At 35.1% G+C, this 18,683-nt stretch overlaps 1 protein-coding gene across 1 annotated transcript in view; it reads left to right on the top strand.

Annotated features, from left to right (window-relative positions):
- LOC129219936 (cell adhesion molecule Dscam2-like) overlaps positions 1 to 14,564 on the top strand; it is a 77,650-nt gene extending 63,086 nt beyond the window's left edge. Inside the window, exons 12-15 of the mRNA XM_054854252.1 lie at positions 3,307 to 3,495; positions 6,885 to 7,034; positions 12,226 to 12,640; positions 14,498 to 14,564. Of these exons, the coding sequence (XP_054710227.1) occupies positions 3,307 to 3,495; positions 6,885 to 7,034; positions 12,226 to 12,640; positions 14,498 to 14,564 (821 nt within the window). The remainder of the gene's footprint in view (positions 1 to 3,306; positions 3,496 to 6,884; positions 7,035 to 12,225; positions 12,641 to 14,497) is intronic.
- Positions 14,565 to 18,683: the final 4,119 nt, after the last annotated feature.

Below are 18,683 nucleotides of genomic sequence, written 5' to 3'. Positions count from 1 at the left end.
TTCTTAGTCGGAAAACTATTCATCTTTTTCTTCAGTCTAAAATTATCGCTTTTTATTTGCACACGAAACAATCGAACGAAACAACACGGAAATACAATATGAGTTGATTTTAAAAATTTAAATGAAAGCTCGAAACGAGAGCAGCTTCTAAAACCTAAAATTTAGAAATACAGCACAAATAACGCTCCATTGGAATCGAACGCCGTCGGTATTGATTCGTCAAAAATATTTCGGCTAACTTCAGTAATCAACACCGGCGATTCGCATTTTCCCGTGATCCTTCAAGCACTGAAAAGAATCACAAATCCCGTTATGATAACTTTTATATCTGCGAGCTCGTGCTTTACGATTCAGTTTTAGTGCCAGAACTTCCTGAAGGAGTTAGACCAAGATCGGCAGAGCGTGCTGTCCGTGATTTTCCCACGAAAATGACGAGAAATAGAGAATGGAACGGAGGCGATTACGGGAAACATCGTAAATACACAGCTAGTCCTTTTCTTTGTCTTTCAATCTGGGGTATTCCAAATGAACGAGAGTACCGCAGCACATTGAGAACGGTAGACTCATTGCATGATTTGCATTTAGCGTCACAGCTGGAAAATCCTTGTTTCCAGGGGGAAAGGGGCAAATCATACCGAAAAACAGCAAAACCCAAGCCTACTTCCCAAAGCTGGGGGAAGGGAACAATTGACTCCCCCCCTCTTGAACCCCTAAATGACAGGCCTGGTTCTTGGCCCAAGCTTCGCTTTTTTGTATAAAAAAATCAGATGTTCAATTAAATTTTGCAATTAGTTCTTGAATCCCTAAAAATATTGTACGGACAAAGATGTTCAGAAATTTTCTTAGTTATTCAGCCTGTTGAATTTTCGTTCAAAAACGCAATACTAATAACTAACCTACTGATGAATATTAACCAAAAATTAAACAGAACATTGCAACCTACAAGTTAAATAATTTGGTAGATGAGAATTCAATATTGATATCTTTTTTCTCATAATTTAGTAATAATTACGAAATGTTTTCCCATTTTCGTTGCTCCTGATAATCGGAACTCTGAAGAACTCTCCGCTTAAAATCAAGTTTAAACGAATGAACTTTACAACCCGTCAATAGATATTTCTTTTCAGAAAAATCATTTGAAATTTCGGACTGCTCTTGTTTATAATTTTCTCAAGCTCAAAAAGTTGATATTTTCATTATTTCCAATAATTTTTTAAGAATGAAATTTACTACACATTTTCGCTTTTGTGCTGTTGAAAATATTTCGATATTCCTTTACTCTGCATCATACTTCTTCAAAGAAAAGAAGTTTATGTCTTCTTAAATAAATGGGGTCGTTTCCAAAATTTTAAAATTATTTTTTTTCTGAAAGAGCATGCATAAAAACATAGGATTGGACCATTTTAAAAATAATTTGACTAAATTTAGCATTTTTAAAAAACTATTTTAATCGGTGCGCTTTCATTGTTTATGCTTCTGCCGATGACATTACAAAGGATAAAATGCCATTCACTGATGCCATTCACGAATCATAATATTTAATTCGCATCTTTATTCATATGTAGTGGCAACAATATGGTTGATAGCAAGCGTAGAGCGCAATATTTAATTCGCTGCTTGATTATCATGACGTGGAACTGTTAGTGGAGATGCGCAAAAGTACATCATTTGTGACGTCATAAAGACCACGCCTCGTTTTCAAAATCAGACACTTTAAAAAATTAAATAAAAATTGAGCGTTGGGAGGATGAAAGTTTTTTCTCGCTCCATGTTATGTCTTTTGCTTATGCTATCAATATCAGTGACTAAAACTAGTACTTTTGACTGAAGAAAGCAACCCAATTAATGAATGTATACTAAAGCTTTCGGCACAAAAAGGTAATTAACATCCATGAGTGAATTACTCAGCCTTTTAGACATCATTAATCATGTGAAGATGAAAGTTACATGGAGGTTGGAAGCGTCACATTCCTCTAACAGCAAGTTGCACCTGGAAAATGTTGTTAAACGAGAAAAAGAATTGATTTTGAATGCTCCTAATAAAACTTCATGTCTTTTTTAGAGTTAATTGCATTTTGGCTGAATTAAACTATAGTCGAAACGAAATCATTGTATTTTTACACTTAAATGAGTCTCGGGTGCACATGCATAATTAATACATGCATAATAAGTATGATTTAGGGCAGCATTTCAACCTCTGTGAACCCTGTTTCTAACTTAAAAAAGGTTGTATCGTCAAAAGTAGTTCGCATTGTTCATTAAAATATTTATTATTTTTCTTCCAGTTTCCTCTCCCGTTTCTAACTTTTTTTTAAAATCTTAGCTCGAAGCTGCCAGTGAAAAAAATCTTTCGTTGAAGTCTCAAATGCTGTGAAAAAAGTCGAGCTTTTTTAAAAAACTAATTAAAAACTGTTAAATTGACTGATAAAACTAATTTCAAAAACCATGACGCTGAGAAACGAGATTGATTGTGTAAAATTTGACGCTTTTACGGCTATCATCTACAGTATGACTACTTTTTGGGACTACAAGCTATGGTCCCTCCTGAGTGCTTCGGGCGAACGTTTTCACTACCATGTCTCAAACTTCTTGAGAGCACAAAATTGTGCCCTGAAGAAGGCGTAATTCGTGCTTTGAAGAAGCTCAGGCGAAATGTCAGCCATAAGCATCGTGGATAGATCGCGACCTACAAGCTCAAAAGGTAGTTGAACTGATATAATGAAATTAATTTTCCTTTTCTGCACGATTACCCAACGCTTGATTCAATATTACCCTCAAAGTTTCTCTTGCACGTCCAGGTTGTTTCTGTTGATATTTCACCTGACACGGCTTCAGATTTCAGTGTACAAAATTTTCCTCTGAGGAACCCTTCATTTGTGCTGGGATGAAACTTTCATTTGTGTTCTGAAGAAGCTCACGCGAAACGTCAACTAAGGAAAATCCTGGGTAAATCATGGCCTGCAAGCTCAGATAATGCAATTAATTGTCATTTTCTGCGCAAATATTCAAAGTTTATTTCATTACTACCCTCAGAATTTCTCTTGCACGCCCAGGTTGTTTCTGCTGACGTTTCATCTGATACGGCTTCAGATTTCAGAGCACAAAATTTTTCTCTGAGGAGCCCTTCATTTGTGCTGGGATGAAACTTTCATTTGTGTTCTGAAGAAGCTCATGCGAAACGTCAACTAAGGAACACCCTGGATAAACCACGGCCTGCAATCCCGGAGAGTAGTTAAATTGATAAAATGCTTCTTGTTTTCGTATTCTGCGTATCCATTAAAGGTTTGTTTCATTTTTTTTTCTTAGAATTTGTCTTGCACGTCCGAGAATCGAATGGCGATCGGCACCGAATACCAGTTTCCGTGCTCCCTTCTCAAAATTACAGTGTTGGGGGCTTGAGTCCTGGACGCCAGTACGAGATCTACGTTACAGCCCTCAACCTATTTGGAGAAAGTAACCCCTCTGCCACCATCAAGATCATCACCGATCAGACAGGTAAACTCCACACTCAGATTGTTCTCTTTTTTTTTTTTCAAAACAGAGATTATGAACAACGATACGTTTCAATTTATGTCAATGATGTCATCGTGGTTCATTCTTTCGAAACAGAGATTATGAACAGCTATATGTTTCAATGTATATCAACAATGTTACAGAGGTTCATTTTTTTCACAACAGAAACTATGAGCAATGATATGTTCCAATGTACTTCAACAATGTCATCCTGATTCATTCCTTTCAATAGAGATTATGAACAACGACCAAGCCTCTAGATTTCAGAATTTTTCTAGTTTCCACTTTTGTTTTTGCAAACCAAACAAGAAGTTCCGTCTAGAACTAAACGAGCCTACTTTCCCGTATACCCATATCTACTTTCCAGTACCTGATCAATATTCTCTAAAATAGCTAAAATCGCAAATTGTTTCAAGCATAATTTTTTAACATTTTAAGCTGATTTATAGGAATAAAATATGCCTTACTCATCTAAAAAATTAGATGCGTAAAAAAAATAAATAAATAAATAAACGAACAAATGAAATAGCAACACCTTTTAAACAAAGCAGCCAATACACTTTTTTTCCATTAAAAATATCTTTAACCGCTTTCAAAACGAAAAAATAATAATTTAAATTAATAAGCTCATTAAAATAAATACATCATGTCAAAAAAAAAAAAAAAAAAAAAAAATCGTCTTTTCCCCTGTTGCCAAAAAAATTTTTTTTAATGAATTAATGCACTTACCAAAATAAATTAAAACAGTAAAATGTCAACTTAAAGAAATAATTTTCATTGTCAAAAAAAAAAAAAAAAGAAAATTAATTTGAATTCTAAAATTTTGAATTCAAATTATGTTTTTCGCAATCACGAACTGCGACAGAACCCTACTCATTGGAGTTATTGTTTCTAGAAACGGCTCCTCTCCCCCCAAGCCTGCTCCTCCTCCTGGGCGGTTACGTGTGCATAGTTGTGTGTGTGCGTAGACCTATGTGTATGCACGTAGGCATGTGTGAGTGTATGTGTGTGAAGTCGTGTGTGTGTGTATGTGTGTGTGAGCGTGCGTGTGTGTAGGACATGGACGCCTCCGACCAGGAGAAGCAGATAGCTCAGGACCGGAGCAGCCGCGCCTCCCGCAGAGGCCGGTGGGCGGTGGTGCTGCTGAGGCCCCTATTCCAAAATTCCAAGCTGAAAAAGGCACGGACCTCAAAGACGGTCAAGTGAGGACAATAAGCAATCGTGATTGCTCAAAAAAAAAAAAAAAAAACGTCTGCGCATATCTTTATGTAAAAACATAAACGACTTTGAGTTCATCCGCCGAAAACTGAATACCTAAATTAAAACTTTAGTGTGAAAATAAAAACAAGTCATATTAACAAAAATTATTTCACAGTTAAAACCATGGCTGTAGAGTCGGAGTCAGAGTCAATCTCATTTCGAGATAAAGGAGTTGGAGTTTTAGTCGAATATCCAAGAATCGGAGTCAGTCATTTTTCCTCCGTGTATAAATTTTGCCAAAGCTACGAAGTCAAAGTCGAAGTCGGAGAGTCGGAGTCCGATTAATGGGATCTTTTCCAAAATTTTAGAAGTATTTTTTTTCTGAAAGAGCATGCTTAAAAACATAGGATCTGACCTTTTTTTTAATAATTTATTTAAGTTTAATATTTAAAAAAAAAATACTTAAATCGGTGCGCTTTCATCGTTTACACTTCTGTCGTGTGACATCACAAATGATGAAATGCTGTTCAATGCTGCCATTTTCACAGAACAAAATATTTAATTCGCATCTTTACTCACGTGCATTGGCAACGATATGGTTGATAGCAAGCGTAGAGCGCAATTTTTATTCGCTGCTTGATTATCATAACGTGGAAACGTAGTAGAAAGATACGCCAAATTGCATCATTTGTGACGTCGTAAAGACCACGCCTTGTTTGAAAAATCGGACATTTTAAAAAATTAATTTAAGAAAACTGTTGAGAAAATGAGAGTATTTTCTGGGTCCATGTAGTTTTTTTTGCTCATTCTATCCATTTCAATGACTAAAACTAGTACTTTTGACTGAAGGAAACCACCCCATTGTCGGGCGCAGGAGTAGAAGTTGGAGTCAGGCAGTCAGGTGCCCCTAAATTCTTGGAGTCGGAGTCTGGAGTTTGCCGTCAAGAGCTATTTCCAACAAAATTTGTTTGAAGTAAATCTGCCTTCAAGTACAGAATCTATGCTGACTTTCATTTTCCCCGTAGGCGCCTATGTTAAGGATTTGAACTGTTCAAAATTGAACGGAAAATTGTTCAAATCAAAACATATTTTATATACACTTTTTTCATCAAAAGTTTTTTCCTGCGAAGTTTGCTTGAAGCTAATTCGCCTCTAAGTTGGGAATTGCCTTGAACTTCTCCATAGGCGCTATTGTTAAGGTTTTTTGAACTGTTCAAAATTGAGCAAAAAATAGCTCAAATCAAAAAGTGAAATATAGGAATGAGGTGTCCTCGCCGAGATCTTTCGCACAAAAAAAATTTGTTCGAATCAGACTATTCACTCAAAAGTTGTTAGAGGGGGAGGGGACAGACAGACCGAAAGACATTTTTCCCCATCTCAATACACTACTTTCAAATTTTTAATCTTTCGATATTTATTTAATTATTATTATTATTATTTTTTTTGTTTTGTTTTGTTCCACTTGGGTAAGTAGGCTAAAAAGTAGCTAAATAACAAATAAACCTTTACATTGGTAAAGCATGAAAATTATCCATTTAAATGGAGTTACCTAGTGTCATTATCAGTCAAGTTTTATCTATGCGAACAGGAAATGATTTTATTTTCAGACAAATGTTCTCGAAATTTCGTCCTACCATACTGTTTGTGGTGAAGGGATTTCGTAGGGTTGATATTTCTACAGAAAGATGGGGCTAATGATAACACAGAAGGGATTGATTCGAGTGGCGAAAGATACAAATATTTTTAGTCACTACTTTAGTGCCCTTAGTTGCCACGTGGCGACCGGTGAAAACTAATCTTGATTTTTATCAACGAGAATTTCTAATATTATGTCACAGAATGTCAACAAATGTGACGGCGATATGTTCCAATATATAGCCAACATATTTTAACCGCGAATCACTCAACTGCCTTTTATGACATTTGAGTTTAAACTCTTAGATAGAAATTGAAATAATGTTAAATAACCAGCAGTCATTCCCGATGAGCATGATAGTTTAATTACAATGGAGTGTGATCAGTAATTTGTTTGAAGGAAGAACTAGTTCCAACGTCATATAGATTTCATTATTCATTGTTAAATCGTATTATTTGTTCGCACGCAATATAATCAGTAACCGTCATCAATGTACCCAGTAAAATGTTTTTAAAAGTATTTTTTCTTTTCCTAGATCCATCGTTAGAAGAACATCTGTCTGACCCTATATATAAGCAACCATCGTTTGTTATACCAATTGCTCTATCACTCGTTGCCATTGTCATTATGGGAATCACAGCGTGCTACTGTCACAATAAGCTCAACCCTAGACCCATTCCTACAGGTAACAACCCTCATTAATATTTGCGTACTTTTGGATTTCCTGCTATTTTTTGCTTTTCTTGAATCTGCTACATATGTTTCTTATGGGGTTGAATTTTGGCTCCTCACTATACGCAGACTTTGTACATTCTCCAAGGACTGTCAACCATTTTCGTGTAGCATTGCACTTTTGGCAGAAACCATTACTGCTTAGGAAGTCTGACGCCCAGTCTCGTACCAGATGGAGTCAGCTGGGTTCTTATGACGCTAATTTCTCTTTTAATTTTAATTTAATTGTCAGCGTTGAAGCCAAATAAACTCATCTTCAACTCGTTGCAAAATCGTACTACATGCATGTTGATGATTGTCAGCATCTTGAGAATCCGCCAACATCAGCCAAGTGAATGACTCCAAATGATATACATACAAAATCTGTGAAAGGATATTTGACTTTTGATTTGGTTTCGTTTAGTGAGAAAAAAAAAAAAAAAAACTCTTAGCTGTAGTCGAAATAGTTTGAGTACAAGCGTGCTTTCACTTCAGGTTACCTCAAACTAGCAGGACCGGACGAGCACTCCGTTAAGTCATACCGCGGCACGGAGTATAAAAACGAAGAGGCACAAATTAGCTAAAACAAAACGAGAAATAGCCATTACGAAGTTTTTGATAGTATTTGAAAAATAATTGTAAAAGACAATATTTAAAAACAACAAAACAGCTAGTTAAAGTAATAACGGCCATAAAATTCAAGGACAACAATGGACTTTATAATGATTTTTAACTTACCGGCGGTTTTGCACGTCTTATCACGCCGTAGCAAGATCACGTCGCTAGCGTTTTACACGTATTTTTCTGACACTAAATTTTCGTTGTCAAATGGTCCAAGGCGTAGAATCCTGCGTTTCCTTTCCCCTCTCCTGAGAGCGGCACCCCGGAGCGCACGGGCCCACCTTCTGTATTCACACATGCAAACAATACCCTTTCATCAGGTTGGGGTTTCAAGGTTCAGTGCATCCTTCTTATCAACGCAAAGATTTCTAAGCAAATCTCCTTGCTATTTATTGTAAGCATCTGCTAAAAGCAAAACTTGATTCCAAGAATGAAATATCCACTTCTCTTTCTTCTAAGCTTAAAATTTACATTTAATTAATAATTGTGCTGTAAATGGATGCAACATAATTTAATCGACGACAATGACATTCAATTACATTTCAAATAAATTAATAAATAATAGCCATGAGATTTCAAATTGAACGAAAACAAACTAAGTATCCTTTTGGAAATAAATTTATAGCTACGGCTTTATTCGCTACTAACATATAATTTAGGAACTTTAAGTGTTATAAAATCACAATGCTGTAAAGAAAACCAAACGTACACGTAAAAGATCAATTTTCAACTTTTATGTGCACTTACGTCGCGTTTTGCGCACATTTAGGCAGATGTTGTACTCAAAACATTATAAAAAATATAAAAAAAGGGATATTATTTCAAATTCATTTACTCTAACTGATTGGCCTTGGGTTTCGGTCGCAAATTTCAATCATTAATATCAGAAACATTTTAAATTCACCGATTCTGTCTAATACTTCAGCTTATAATTATTTTAATCACAAAGAAAAACAAACATTTATCTCTAAACGGCAAAATACATGTGATTTACATGTCGTAATTTTCGTGGACAAGCTGAATACATAATTCATGCCTCATACTAATTAATAAACCCTTTACGGGGATGAAAATTCGTAAAATTATTTTAAAAACTTTTTTGCTGCGACTTTTTTTTTACCACTATAATTTAAAAGTATTTCGTTGTTTACTATTTTTTGCTTTAATTGTGTTTTCATAACTTTGATTTGATACCTAGCTCGGTCACTTAGGTCTTAACTACTAGCAGGGGCACTCCGAAATAAAATGAGAAAGGGGGGGGGAGAGAGGTGGATTCTCAAATTTTCGAATGAAGTTCTACTTTTTCCAAATGATAAACATGAGCATGTACATTATATCATACTTACATAACATCTAATGAGAAGCAACATTATGCATCATAAAAAACAATTTTTAAAATTTGAAAGAAGAATCTCAATGTTGCAATAGTGTTTTCACATTTTTCAAATGAGAATTTTTTGGGGAGGTTACACTGTCCTTCTGAGACCTCTCATCGAGGCGCCCCATACTAGATCCCATGTGATTGTCAGTGTTTCTTTAATAATAGCTTTGTTAAATACGCCATAATTCAGTGAATGTTAGATAGTATTTGCTTTCCGATTTTCAAACGGGATCCTAGACAGTCCCGATTTTCATTCAAAAATCCAGTGTCCCGGCCAGTTTACTTCACGTCTCGGTAAAATATAAGTTTCATTACAGATGACCAAAAAAATATAAAAATAATTAACAGTGAAGGATTATTTAAAATAATAAATTTTTCATTTCTGTACCTCGTAGCCAGACTGACGTAAGTCCAAAAGTTTGAATTTTCTGTTTATTACTGCTAGGGTTCGCCGATATATATCCGATATTTGTTCTGAAAATATCATGATATTTTGATATTTTCGATATTTATTTTTCCAACTACGGTATTTTCAGTATAAAAATTATATTAATCATAGTAATATAGCTCATTTATTATTAAAGATAACCAAAACGTTATGCACTATAGTTTTATGATGTATTATTACACATTAATATAACAAAATAATGTATTTTTTTTTATTCATAAAATTATTAGTAATGTAACAATTTTAATGCATATTAAAAGTACCGAATTAAATGTTAATCATTGGTTGGAAAAAAAGAAAATGTCTTATGACTGTGCCCCTGACTGTTGCATATTGTTTTTTCTGAATCATATAACTGTTTAAAAGTAGCTAACAGAAGACAAATGAGTAAAACAGCTAACGCTATATTAACTCTATTAAAATTGACTAAAATGTAAAATCGAATATTAGATATGAATAATTAAAGAAACCTTAATTTTAAGTCTGCATATTATAATAATAAATAAAGAGTGATTTGAGGATGCATTTACTATTTTGAAGACATTATTTTGCGTTGATTGAAAATATCGGATATTTTAGATATTTTCGAAAATTGCACTCACATGTCATATTTTTTTCTCTCCTGTAAAGTAGCGTATGTGAATCACGTTAGTTTAGCACTGAGGTACAGATTTGTAATTTATGACCTGTAAAATTACTATCGGATTAGCTTGTAAGGAATTTTACAAAAAGATTTAAAACAAAAAAGACTTTCTAAAAAAGTCCTAGCCAATGCAATAAACATGTAAATATTGTTCAAAATTCAATTTCTCATTTCTTGCTAAAGTAACTTCAAAAGATTAACGTTTACAAAATAAATAGTTTAAATGTATTTGCTTGCGTCATGTATCATTTATTATTCCTGGTTTAGGCTGATAATTAGTAATCATTTATCCATAGCATTGAGAATAAACTACCTTCTAAAACACTCTGAAAACCAGCCGGGGTGTGTACCTTTTGAAATACCCACGGTGGGGGGTCCTGGTTGAACATTTCGGAAATAAGGCAAGCCTAGGTATACCGCTATTACGATCACTTAGTCTGAAATATGGCGATATTCGAAACATAAAAATGCACAAATAAAGAAATAAATATACATATACAAACATAGTATGTAAAAAGTATGCATAGATGTATAAATTTGCAGTGCTTTTTTCCCCCAGCGTTAAAAGAGAAACAACGAATTGCTATTGCGCGGAAGGGGGGAGGGAATTCCTTTATTGCTTTCTATTATTACGTATCATTTCAGGTTATGCAAAACATTACAATCATAACTAAATGCATGTAGCTATTTCGTATTGAAATAACTTGTTCCAAATATTGTTTTATAAATGTTGAATATGAGTAGTTAAATTCAATAATAAAATATGTGAATAGTAATTTAGAGCAGTAGTAGGAGATAGCAATTCCAGAGATTTAAAATCTGGATTATTACTTCATAAATATTACAGAAAGTTGTGATTAGTAAAACGCGACTGGCTGAAAGGAATTCAACTCCTTTGCTACACGTGTTGAGGGGAGAAATGGGCGGGACGGACCTTGGCAGCATGTCTGGAGGAGTTCCATTCTTCCCTGCGACACGCGTTGAAAAGAAAGGGGTTAAGCTTTGACAGCACGTCCTGGGCAAAAGGGATTAAGTGCTTTTTATCTCCTTCCGAAAGGGGGAGGAAATTTCAAGATAAAAAGTATTGACCATTTCGAGCAGATAGCCATGTTCCCAAGGTGACCTTTTCCAGGTGAAATTCCGCTCGTATGTCAAACCGCCAGTCAGTTAAAAAATGCAGAAGATTTACAGTCGGTTGTAACCAACGGTAATATCAGGCTAGTATATAAAACTGAAGGTGGTGTGCTGTTTATTGCCATAAAATTGTACTTCAATATGCAAAAGCGAGCCCTCTAATCGCTACAACATTTCAGAAATTAAGAAATTGCGAAATTGCGAACTTACAAAGCTACAAAAAAAAAATAAAAAAAATCTGGTATTTTATAGAGGTGTCCCTGAAGGCGGGGAAGTGGTTCAGACTACATCGTTGAAATTTTTAGTGACGTTGTTTTTAGGGACATTTGTCTTTTTTGGATAAACTAAGGGAAGTGTGCCATCACTCTTGGAAGGACGAGCACCCCTGAGTTTAATCACAAAAAATAAAGTTGCCTTTTCGGGCAGAAGTCACGGAAAGTCAACGTTTTCTCTGCAATTTGACAAATTTGTTAACAGAGTTGCAATATTGCATTTAAAAAATATATATTATGATTCCTAATGTCTCTCCTCATTAGATATTAAGTTGGTATTTGTGCGTCCTCGTATTTAACCAACCGGTAAAATTCAATATTTTAGTCAGTAAATTGGGAATTTCCCAGTTTAATGACTAAGAATTTACTGACTGGAAATTGTGAGTTCGATGCGTTCCTCACATGCAACTTTTATGAAAATTTTGCCACAGGCAACGTCATGACGGAAACCGTTAGTATCATACATAATGAACAAAAAGTTAGAGAATCTACAAAAAAAAAAGGGGGGGGGGTGTATAAAGTCTTCTTAGTTATGTAAATCCATCCAAACTCAAATATTTTCATGTGTTTCCATTACTTACTTCTTTATATTTTGCATGTAGAAAAGAGTAAAATGTGATTGATTTCAGAGAAACTCATACATTCATACATTTCATTCTTCAACAGAACTCATCGAAGACCGTGACTTCCTCTACGCTGCCGCAACGCTACATCGCCTGGACGCCACGCTGCGTCGCGCCTCTGCCACGCTGTCTCGCGCTCCGATTCCGGCTCGCACGTCTTCCCTTCCGCGGCCGGCGAGATCGCACCGTGCCACCACTACCACTCTGCCATCGCCAGAGCCGCAGCCTGTGCCAAAGCCCGAGCCCTCTCCCGCCCTGCCCACGTCCTACTCGACTCTCCAGAACTATGGCACAGCAGCGGCACAGGCCTCCTCCGAAGGCGAGGAGGCGCCTGTGTCCTCCGTGCCATCTTCGCCTCCTGTCTCCAAGGCAGCCATCATCAACCTGCCAGATGATAGTCGGTACGATTCGGTGGTAGAGGAGATGAGGACCTTCATCAAAGACAAGGGATCTACAAAGTGAGTGTTTGCTGCCAGAATAACTTTTTCACGTGAGGTAACTTAGTTAAATGAACTTTTGAACAGGTGGTTATCAGGATAACCAGGTAGAAAAGTCAAGAGATCGTCCGGCGTCCTTCGCACGACAGTTAACTCATAAAGCACACCAGGAACATGAGCCGCTGCCATTCTCCTTCCAATGAGTTGAATCAAACTTTTCGATGATTCAAATCGGAACATTTCCAAAAAGTTCGCTTTACACACGAGTAAACTAATTGAGTCACTCGGTTCAGTTTTGGCAACGCTAGGGAGCAGTTGCTGCAATAAATTCGGCTCATTAAAAGAAAAGTTGATTCAACTAAGTTGCCTCGTGTGAAGACAGCGCAAAACGTCAGTCAACTGGTTGAAAAGCCAGTTTTTCGAAAAGTTTTAATGTTCTACTACGGCAAAGCCGTGCGGATACCACTAGTAATATATAAAAATCAATGTATCAATGTCCTGAGATAACACACACACACATGTATATATATATATATATATATATATATATATATATATATATATATATATATATATATATATATATATATATATATATATATATATATATATATATATATATATATATATATATATATATATATATATATATATATATCAACGCACTGCCAATACCGCTGAAGCTTCAGACTTGAAATTTGGCAGGCATGTCCACATGATTACGGAAGTATCCATTAAGAAAGGGTTTTTCGAAATATCAATTAGTTCGGGAGAAATTAATTGAAACCCTTAATTTCTGTGAAATTAAAACCTGTAATTGAAATTTAAATCCTTTATTTTCGGAGGCTTTTCTCCATTTAAATCATTATTCAGTACTTCATCTCAACTTTTGGTCGATAGCAAATTCGCAGCTCCATTAAACTATAGGCGGCGCTGCAGCTACTGTCTAATGGCTGATGAAAAAGGTAAAACAAACAAATATCGTAGCTTATAACTTGCTTTGACGCTTAGTGAATGACAGAAATTTTTCATCGTGGTTGTGGGAAGCTTTATTTTCTATTTTTGAAATTACATTACACCATAAACTGTCTGAATCCTGTAATTTACCCCAAAGAAAACACGTGGATAGAATGTTTTACCTTTTTCTCTTGTATTATTAATCACCGCAAGGTAGCGTATTCAAGCTCTGGAGTTGCGAATTTTAAATTTGATATTGTTTTTGTTTCTCATGTAATTCTCAGAGGCTTTTCTGAATATGTTTCTGTCTTTTGCTTTCATTTTTTTCAAAACTGGAAACGAAGTTTTTAAGAACATCATCACACATGGACTATCCTTTTGACTTTAGAAGAGTGCAGTTTCCTGTATAAGTTTGCTTTGCAATAACTGTTAATAAGTCACAAGGACAGACATTAAAAGTAGCAAGGATCGATTTAAGAGAAGACTGTTTTTCATACTGCCAATTTTATGTTGCTTGCTTCAGAGTCAGTTCATCAAGCAGCTTAATAATTTTAGCACCAAAAAAAAAAAAATGTTGTATACAAAGAAATTCTTGCTTCAACATGGGTATAACAATAAAATGTGGATGGCCTGCGTTTGCAAAGAAAATCAATATTTTAAAAGGATCATTAGTGACAGTTAAGGATCGGTTAAGACAAGGGCATATATCTGTATATATAAGGAGTCCAAGGACCCCGGGACCCTCCCAAAATTAGAAAAAAATATAGGTAATAAGTAATTATTATAGAGGATTTTCGTAACTAGGTGCACCAATCACTGTTATCCCCTGCTAATTCCATTACCTGGGCAATGCCGGGTACGGGAATGCTAGTGGTATTATATAAAGAACTTGGTCTAGTTAAAGTTATTTTTCAATTGCAGGCCAAAGAAAATTGAAGCTGAAGCAGAACCAGCTGTTGTCGAAGATGACTCTTCCGATGATTCCTGACATCAGATTACATTGGATATCTAAATCCTGGATATTCGATGACGAAAATAACAAGGATGTAAACTGCTTCAAGACTTTTTTTATGGTTCGCAATTATGGATTCCTGATAAATGACGTTTTAAGTACTTTGGAACCATCAACAGTGAAGACTAACCTTTTTAGTGCTATAAACAGTGCCTCTAGTCAAAACTGATCCTAAAAGACATTCTACATGTTTTGCTGGTTGTTCTTTCGCGTATTTTGGATTTCATAATTTGTATTGCGCAAGAGCTATACCATGTTGTCTGAAGTATCCAGACGTTGATGTACACGACTTTTCCATTTTTTTAAATATAGTGTCGCATTGGATGACTGTATGTGAGAAAAAAAAACGTAGCCATTTTTGTGCTTATTCAAAACTGAAATTCGTGGTACGTTTAAGTGTGCTGGGCAGTGGTGCTTGAAACTTGTGGATACGCGTGTGTGAGCTCAAAATGGATATTTCTTGAACGAAAATGCATGTGAACATACAGAAGAGGTAAGAGAATGCTTTGTGCTTGTGTTGATCGACATGTTCCTTTTGAAGAAAGTAGTTCAAACTGATAAGCTTGCCTTCATTTTATATTATCGTTGTGAGCATTACTTCTTCATATATTGATTCCATTTTATTCTAACACTTATTTTAAATGCATTATTTTGGAATGATGAACATATTGCTGTAAAACTGAATTCATGATAAGTTAATTGGAAAATTTTGTCCCGCTTTTTAAAATTGATTCATCAGCACATCCTGGATGCAACATTTTTCTTGAGGCAAAGTCTAATACTTTCACAAATGCTTTTAAAGATTTTTACTGATCGCTTGTTTTATTACAGAATTTGACAATTAATTCAAGAAAAAATTTTGTAGCAATGCTTTAGATTTTATCCAAATTATCATTAATTTCATCGACACCTGTATTTTTCATTATTATCTTTTACCTATTCAATCACTTTTTTTTTCTTCCGCTTTGCAAATAACAGCAAGACCTTTCCTAACGGAACTCCTTTGCGCAAAGAACGTCGATTTTCTTTTGCAGACTGAATTCTTTTGCAATATTTCATATCACAGCTATTTAGAGCTTTTCTAATGCTCTCATTATAAGATAAGTTTCTCTTTTGCTAGATGAGATCAATAAGTATATTTTCAAAATAAAAGCAAATGCAAATACAAATCAATACAAAAGTGACCACCAGCAGTGGTCTTTCATATTTAAAGTTGTCATGCACGCTTTAGTATATCACGGATGAATTTTTTGCTCTGTGAGTTACCGTAAACGAAAGAGTTTGTTGTAAATATTATTACTTATATTTATTACTTATTTTTATGAACAAACACATACTTCCAGTCAAATTTATAAACCTTTGTACTATATGCATTTTAAAACATTTTTGGCCTTAAAAATTTTGTAATTTTTCTACATTGTATTTCAAACATTATTATATTTCATTCATTTTGGCGACATTCTCAACATCGATCATGCTTTGGACACTAATGCTTTGGAATGCTTACCCAGCTATGTGAGCTGATTTAATACTATGCAAAGACATTTAAAAACTATTGTCTGGAATTCATATCAAATGCTTTCCACTTCTAGAAGTGAACTTATCGTGTTTGATGAAATATTGTGAGAAACACTTATACTTCTTCATTCAGAAGTGTATGGGTATGTATAATGAAATGGAGTTAGTGTATAATAAAACCTGTTCAGTGTCCATTTACGTAGGATGTAGATGTTTATGACAATTTTTAAAAAATCATTTTCTATGAAAATATTTATGAATAGTTCTTTTTGAAGGAGATCTTTGTATGATTTTTCTAGACTGATTTTCGAAGCAATAATAAAACAACGTTTAAAACTGTTAGTCCCCCCTCCCTCCAAAACAATCATATTTTCAATTCAAATAATCGGTTTTAACAATATATCCACCCTAATATGATTGTGAATGAGAATAATTCGAAAACAGAACACCACATATTCACTCCCAGAAAAAAGAGAGGCACGAGAGCAAAATTTGAAAAACGAGTAACGTTTGAGTAAATTAGCAACATTTTAAAGGGAAAAAAGTTTTTTTTTTTTTTTTTCAACGTTGCAATGAAAAGAATGTTAATTTTAGTTGACTCTTATACCATACCTGGTGCTGTCCGACTATGCTTCTTGTAGAAAATTTGCCAGTGGACAGTGATGACCGTTATGCCTGAATAATTCTAACAGGGGAAAAGAAAACAAATACTGAGATAATTTATGAGCTTGTTTAGTTTCTTACATTGTGTGGCTTCTTCGACTTTGGCAAACTGGTATTACTGTAAGCATGCGTCCGCTCCACCTGTAAACTGGACGTTCGCCTTTCCATCGCTTTGCTGATGGAACAGTAACTGTATAAGTCATTGAATGTGATAGATTCTGTTACTAATGTTCCTCGTGATAGATTCTACCATAAATGCAGCAACGAAGCGACTATGTTAGATAACGTTACTTGAAACTGGAAACTACCATTCCGATCTATTCCAATCTACCGGAGCAAGGTCTTAAGGTGACATGTCTTGGAAAAAATTTAATCCTCATAGGTTTTAATTGTACAAAAGTTGTTTAGTACACAATTTTTAGTTTTGTTTGGTTGGTAAGCTAAAAACTGTGCTGACGCACATGTGAAGCATCTGAATATCTGAATATTTCAACACGAGTATTTAAGCTATTCCTAAATAGGTAGCAGTGAGTAGTTCTTGAATTCGGAACAATATCACTGAAGATGTTAGGTTGTTCGTCTCATTGTCGCAAATTCGGGTGTTTTCCGTTGTTCTTTCCATTAAAACAACTTTTCCTGATTATTGCCTCTGAGTGGGAAACGTCGTTTTGTTGATGAAGCTGACATTTATAAAATTTCGCTATGTCTTTTATATCTAACATCAGCAGCATTCAGAATCTTTTGCAAGACATTGATTGTTTTGGTCGCAGTTCAAAATGGGTGAATGATGTAAGAATGACTCTCTTACAAAATCGATTAACTTCATAAAACAAGAAGTAGAGAAAAGTGATGAAAAATATTGTATTATCCATTCGAGTAAATGGATCCTCGTGTTACATCCAGGGCCGCCGAGAGTCAAGAGAAGCCCCTTATCAGTTTGGTCACCGTGTCCTCTACCCCATAAAACTTATGAAATTTACACACTTCAATTCCGATCCTAGCCCCCCCCCCCAAAGGGACAAGCCCCTAGTTTCTGACTAGTTGGCATGCCCTTTCGTCGGCCCTGATTACATCTGCTGTCGTCACATGGTCAAAAATGTACTACTACTCCAAAACTTAAAATGTGAACTTACATGCTACACATCTATAAAGCACTATTAATGCTAAAAGAAGGATTTTTTTAAAATAGGAGTTAAGTGATTTAGCGAGTGAGGCATTCATACATTGATACTATTGGATATCCCGCTCAGCTTGCAAATGGTGCCAAATCTAAGAGAATTGACAATGTTGCGTAAAATACAGCCGTGTCTGCCTCTTTTTTCGCGACTACAATACTCAATTTTCTGGGTGGTTATAATATATGGTTACTGAAACAGAGTAGGGTAGACTAAACAGTGAATGAGCACTTAAGTGCAATTTTCTTTTCGAAAATGCATAGCATTGTTAAAAATTGTAGTACATATTTGGCTCGTGACGGTTAAAATATTTTAGATAATATATGTAATTATATTTAAAAATTTGAGAAAACTTCATACTTCTGAATCAGGGTTTTGTGAGCGATTGAAATGAAAAAAAAAAGTAACCAAACCTAGTGAATGAACATCTCTAACCTTACAGCAGGAATTAGTAAATAGAGGGAATACGTCCGATCATTAGCTTAGCAAAAGCTGAGGCCAAAGACCCCAAGTCACGAGACTCAACAACGACGAATGGTTGACACGTTTTGTGTGAAGCTTTCGAAAGAAACCTGATCTCTTCCCCCCCCCCAATGCATTGCTTTAAAATCTATCACGTAACTTAAGGTCTGTGCTTCACTAACGAAAGTCTTCACTTCTTTCAAATATCTCTAACCAGTGGACCAACACATAACACTCTGGTCATTTTCTGGAAAACAATTTTAAAACCTTATTAAAA

This window comes from Uloborus diversus, chromosome 4 (genome assembly GCF_026930045.1).
Source record: "Uloborus diversus isolate 005 chromosome 4, Udiv.v.3.1, whole genome shotgun sequence".
In the NCBI taxonomy this organism is placed as follows: Eukaryota; Metazoa; Arthropoda; class Arachnida; order Araneae; family Uloboridae; genus Uloborus; species Uloborus diversus.
The sequence above is the reverse complement of the archived record's forward strand: the minus strand, read 5'-3'. Positions and strand labels throughout refer to the sequence as shown.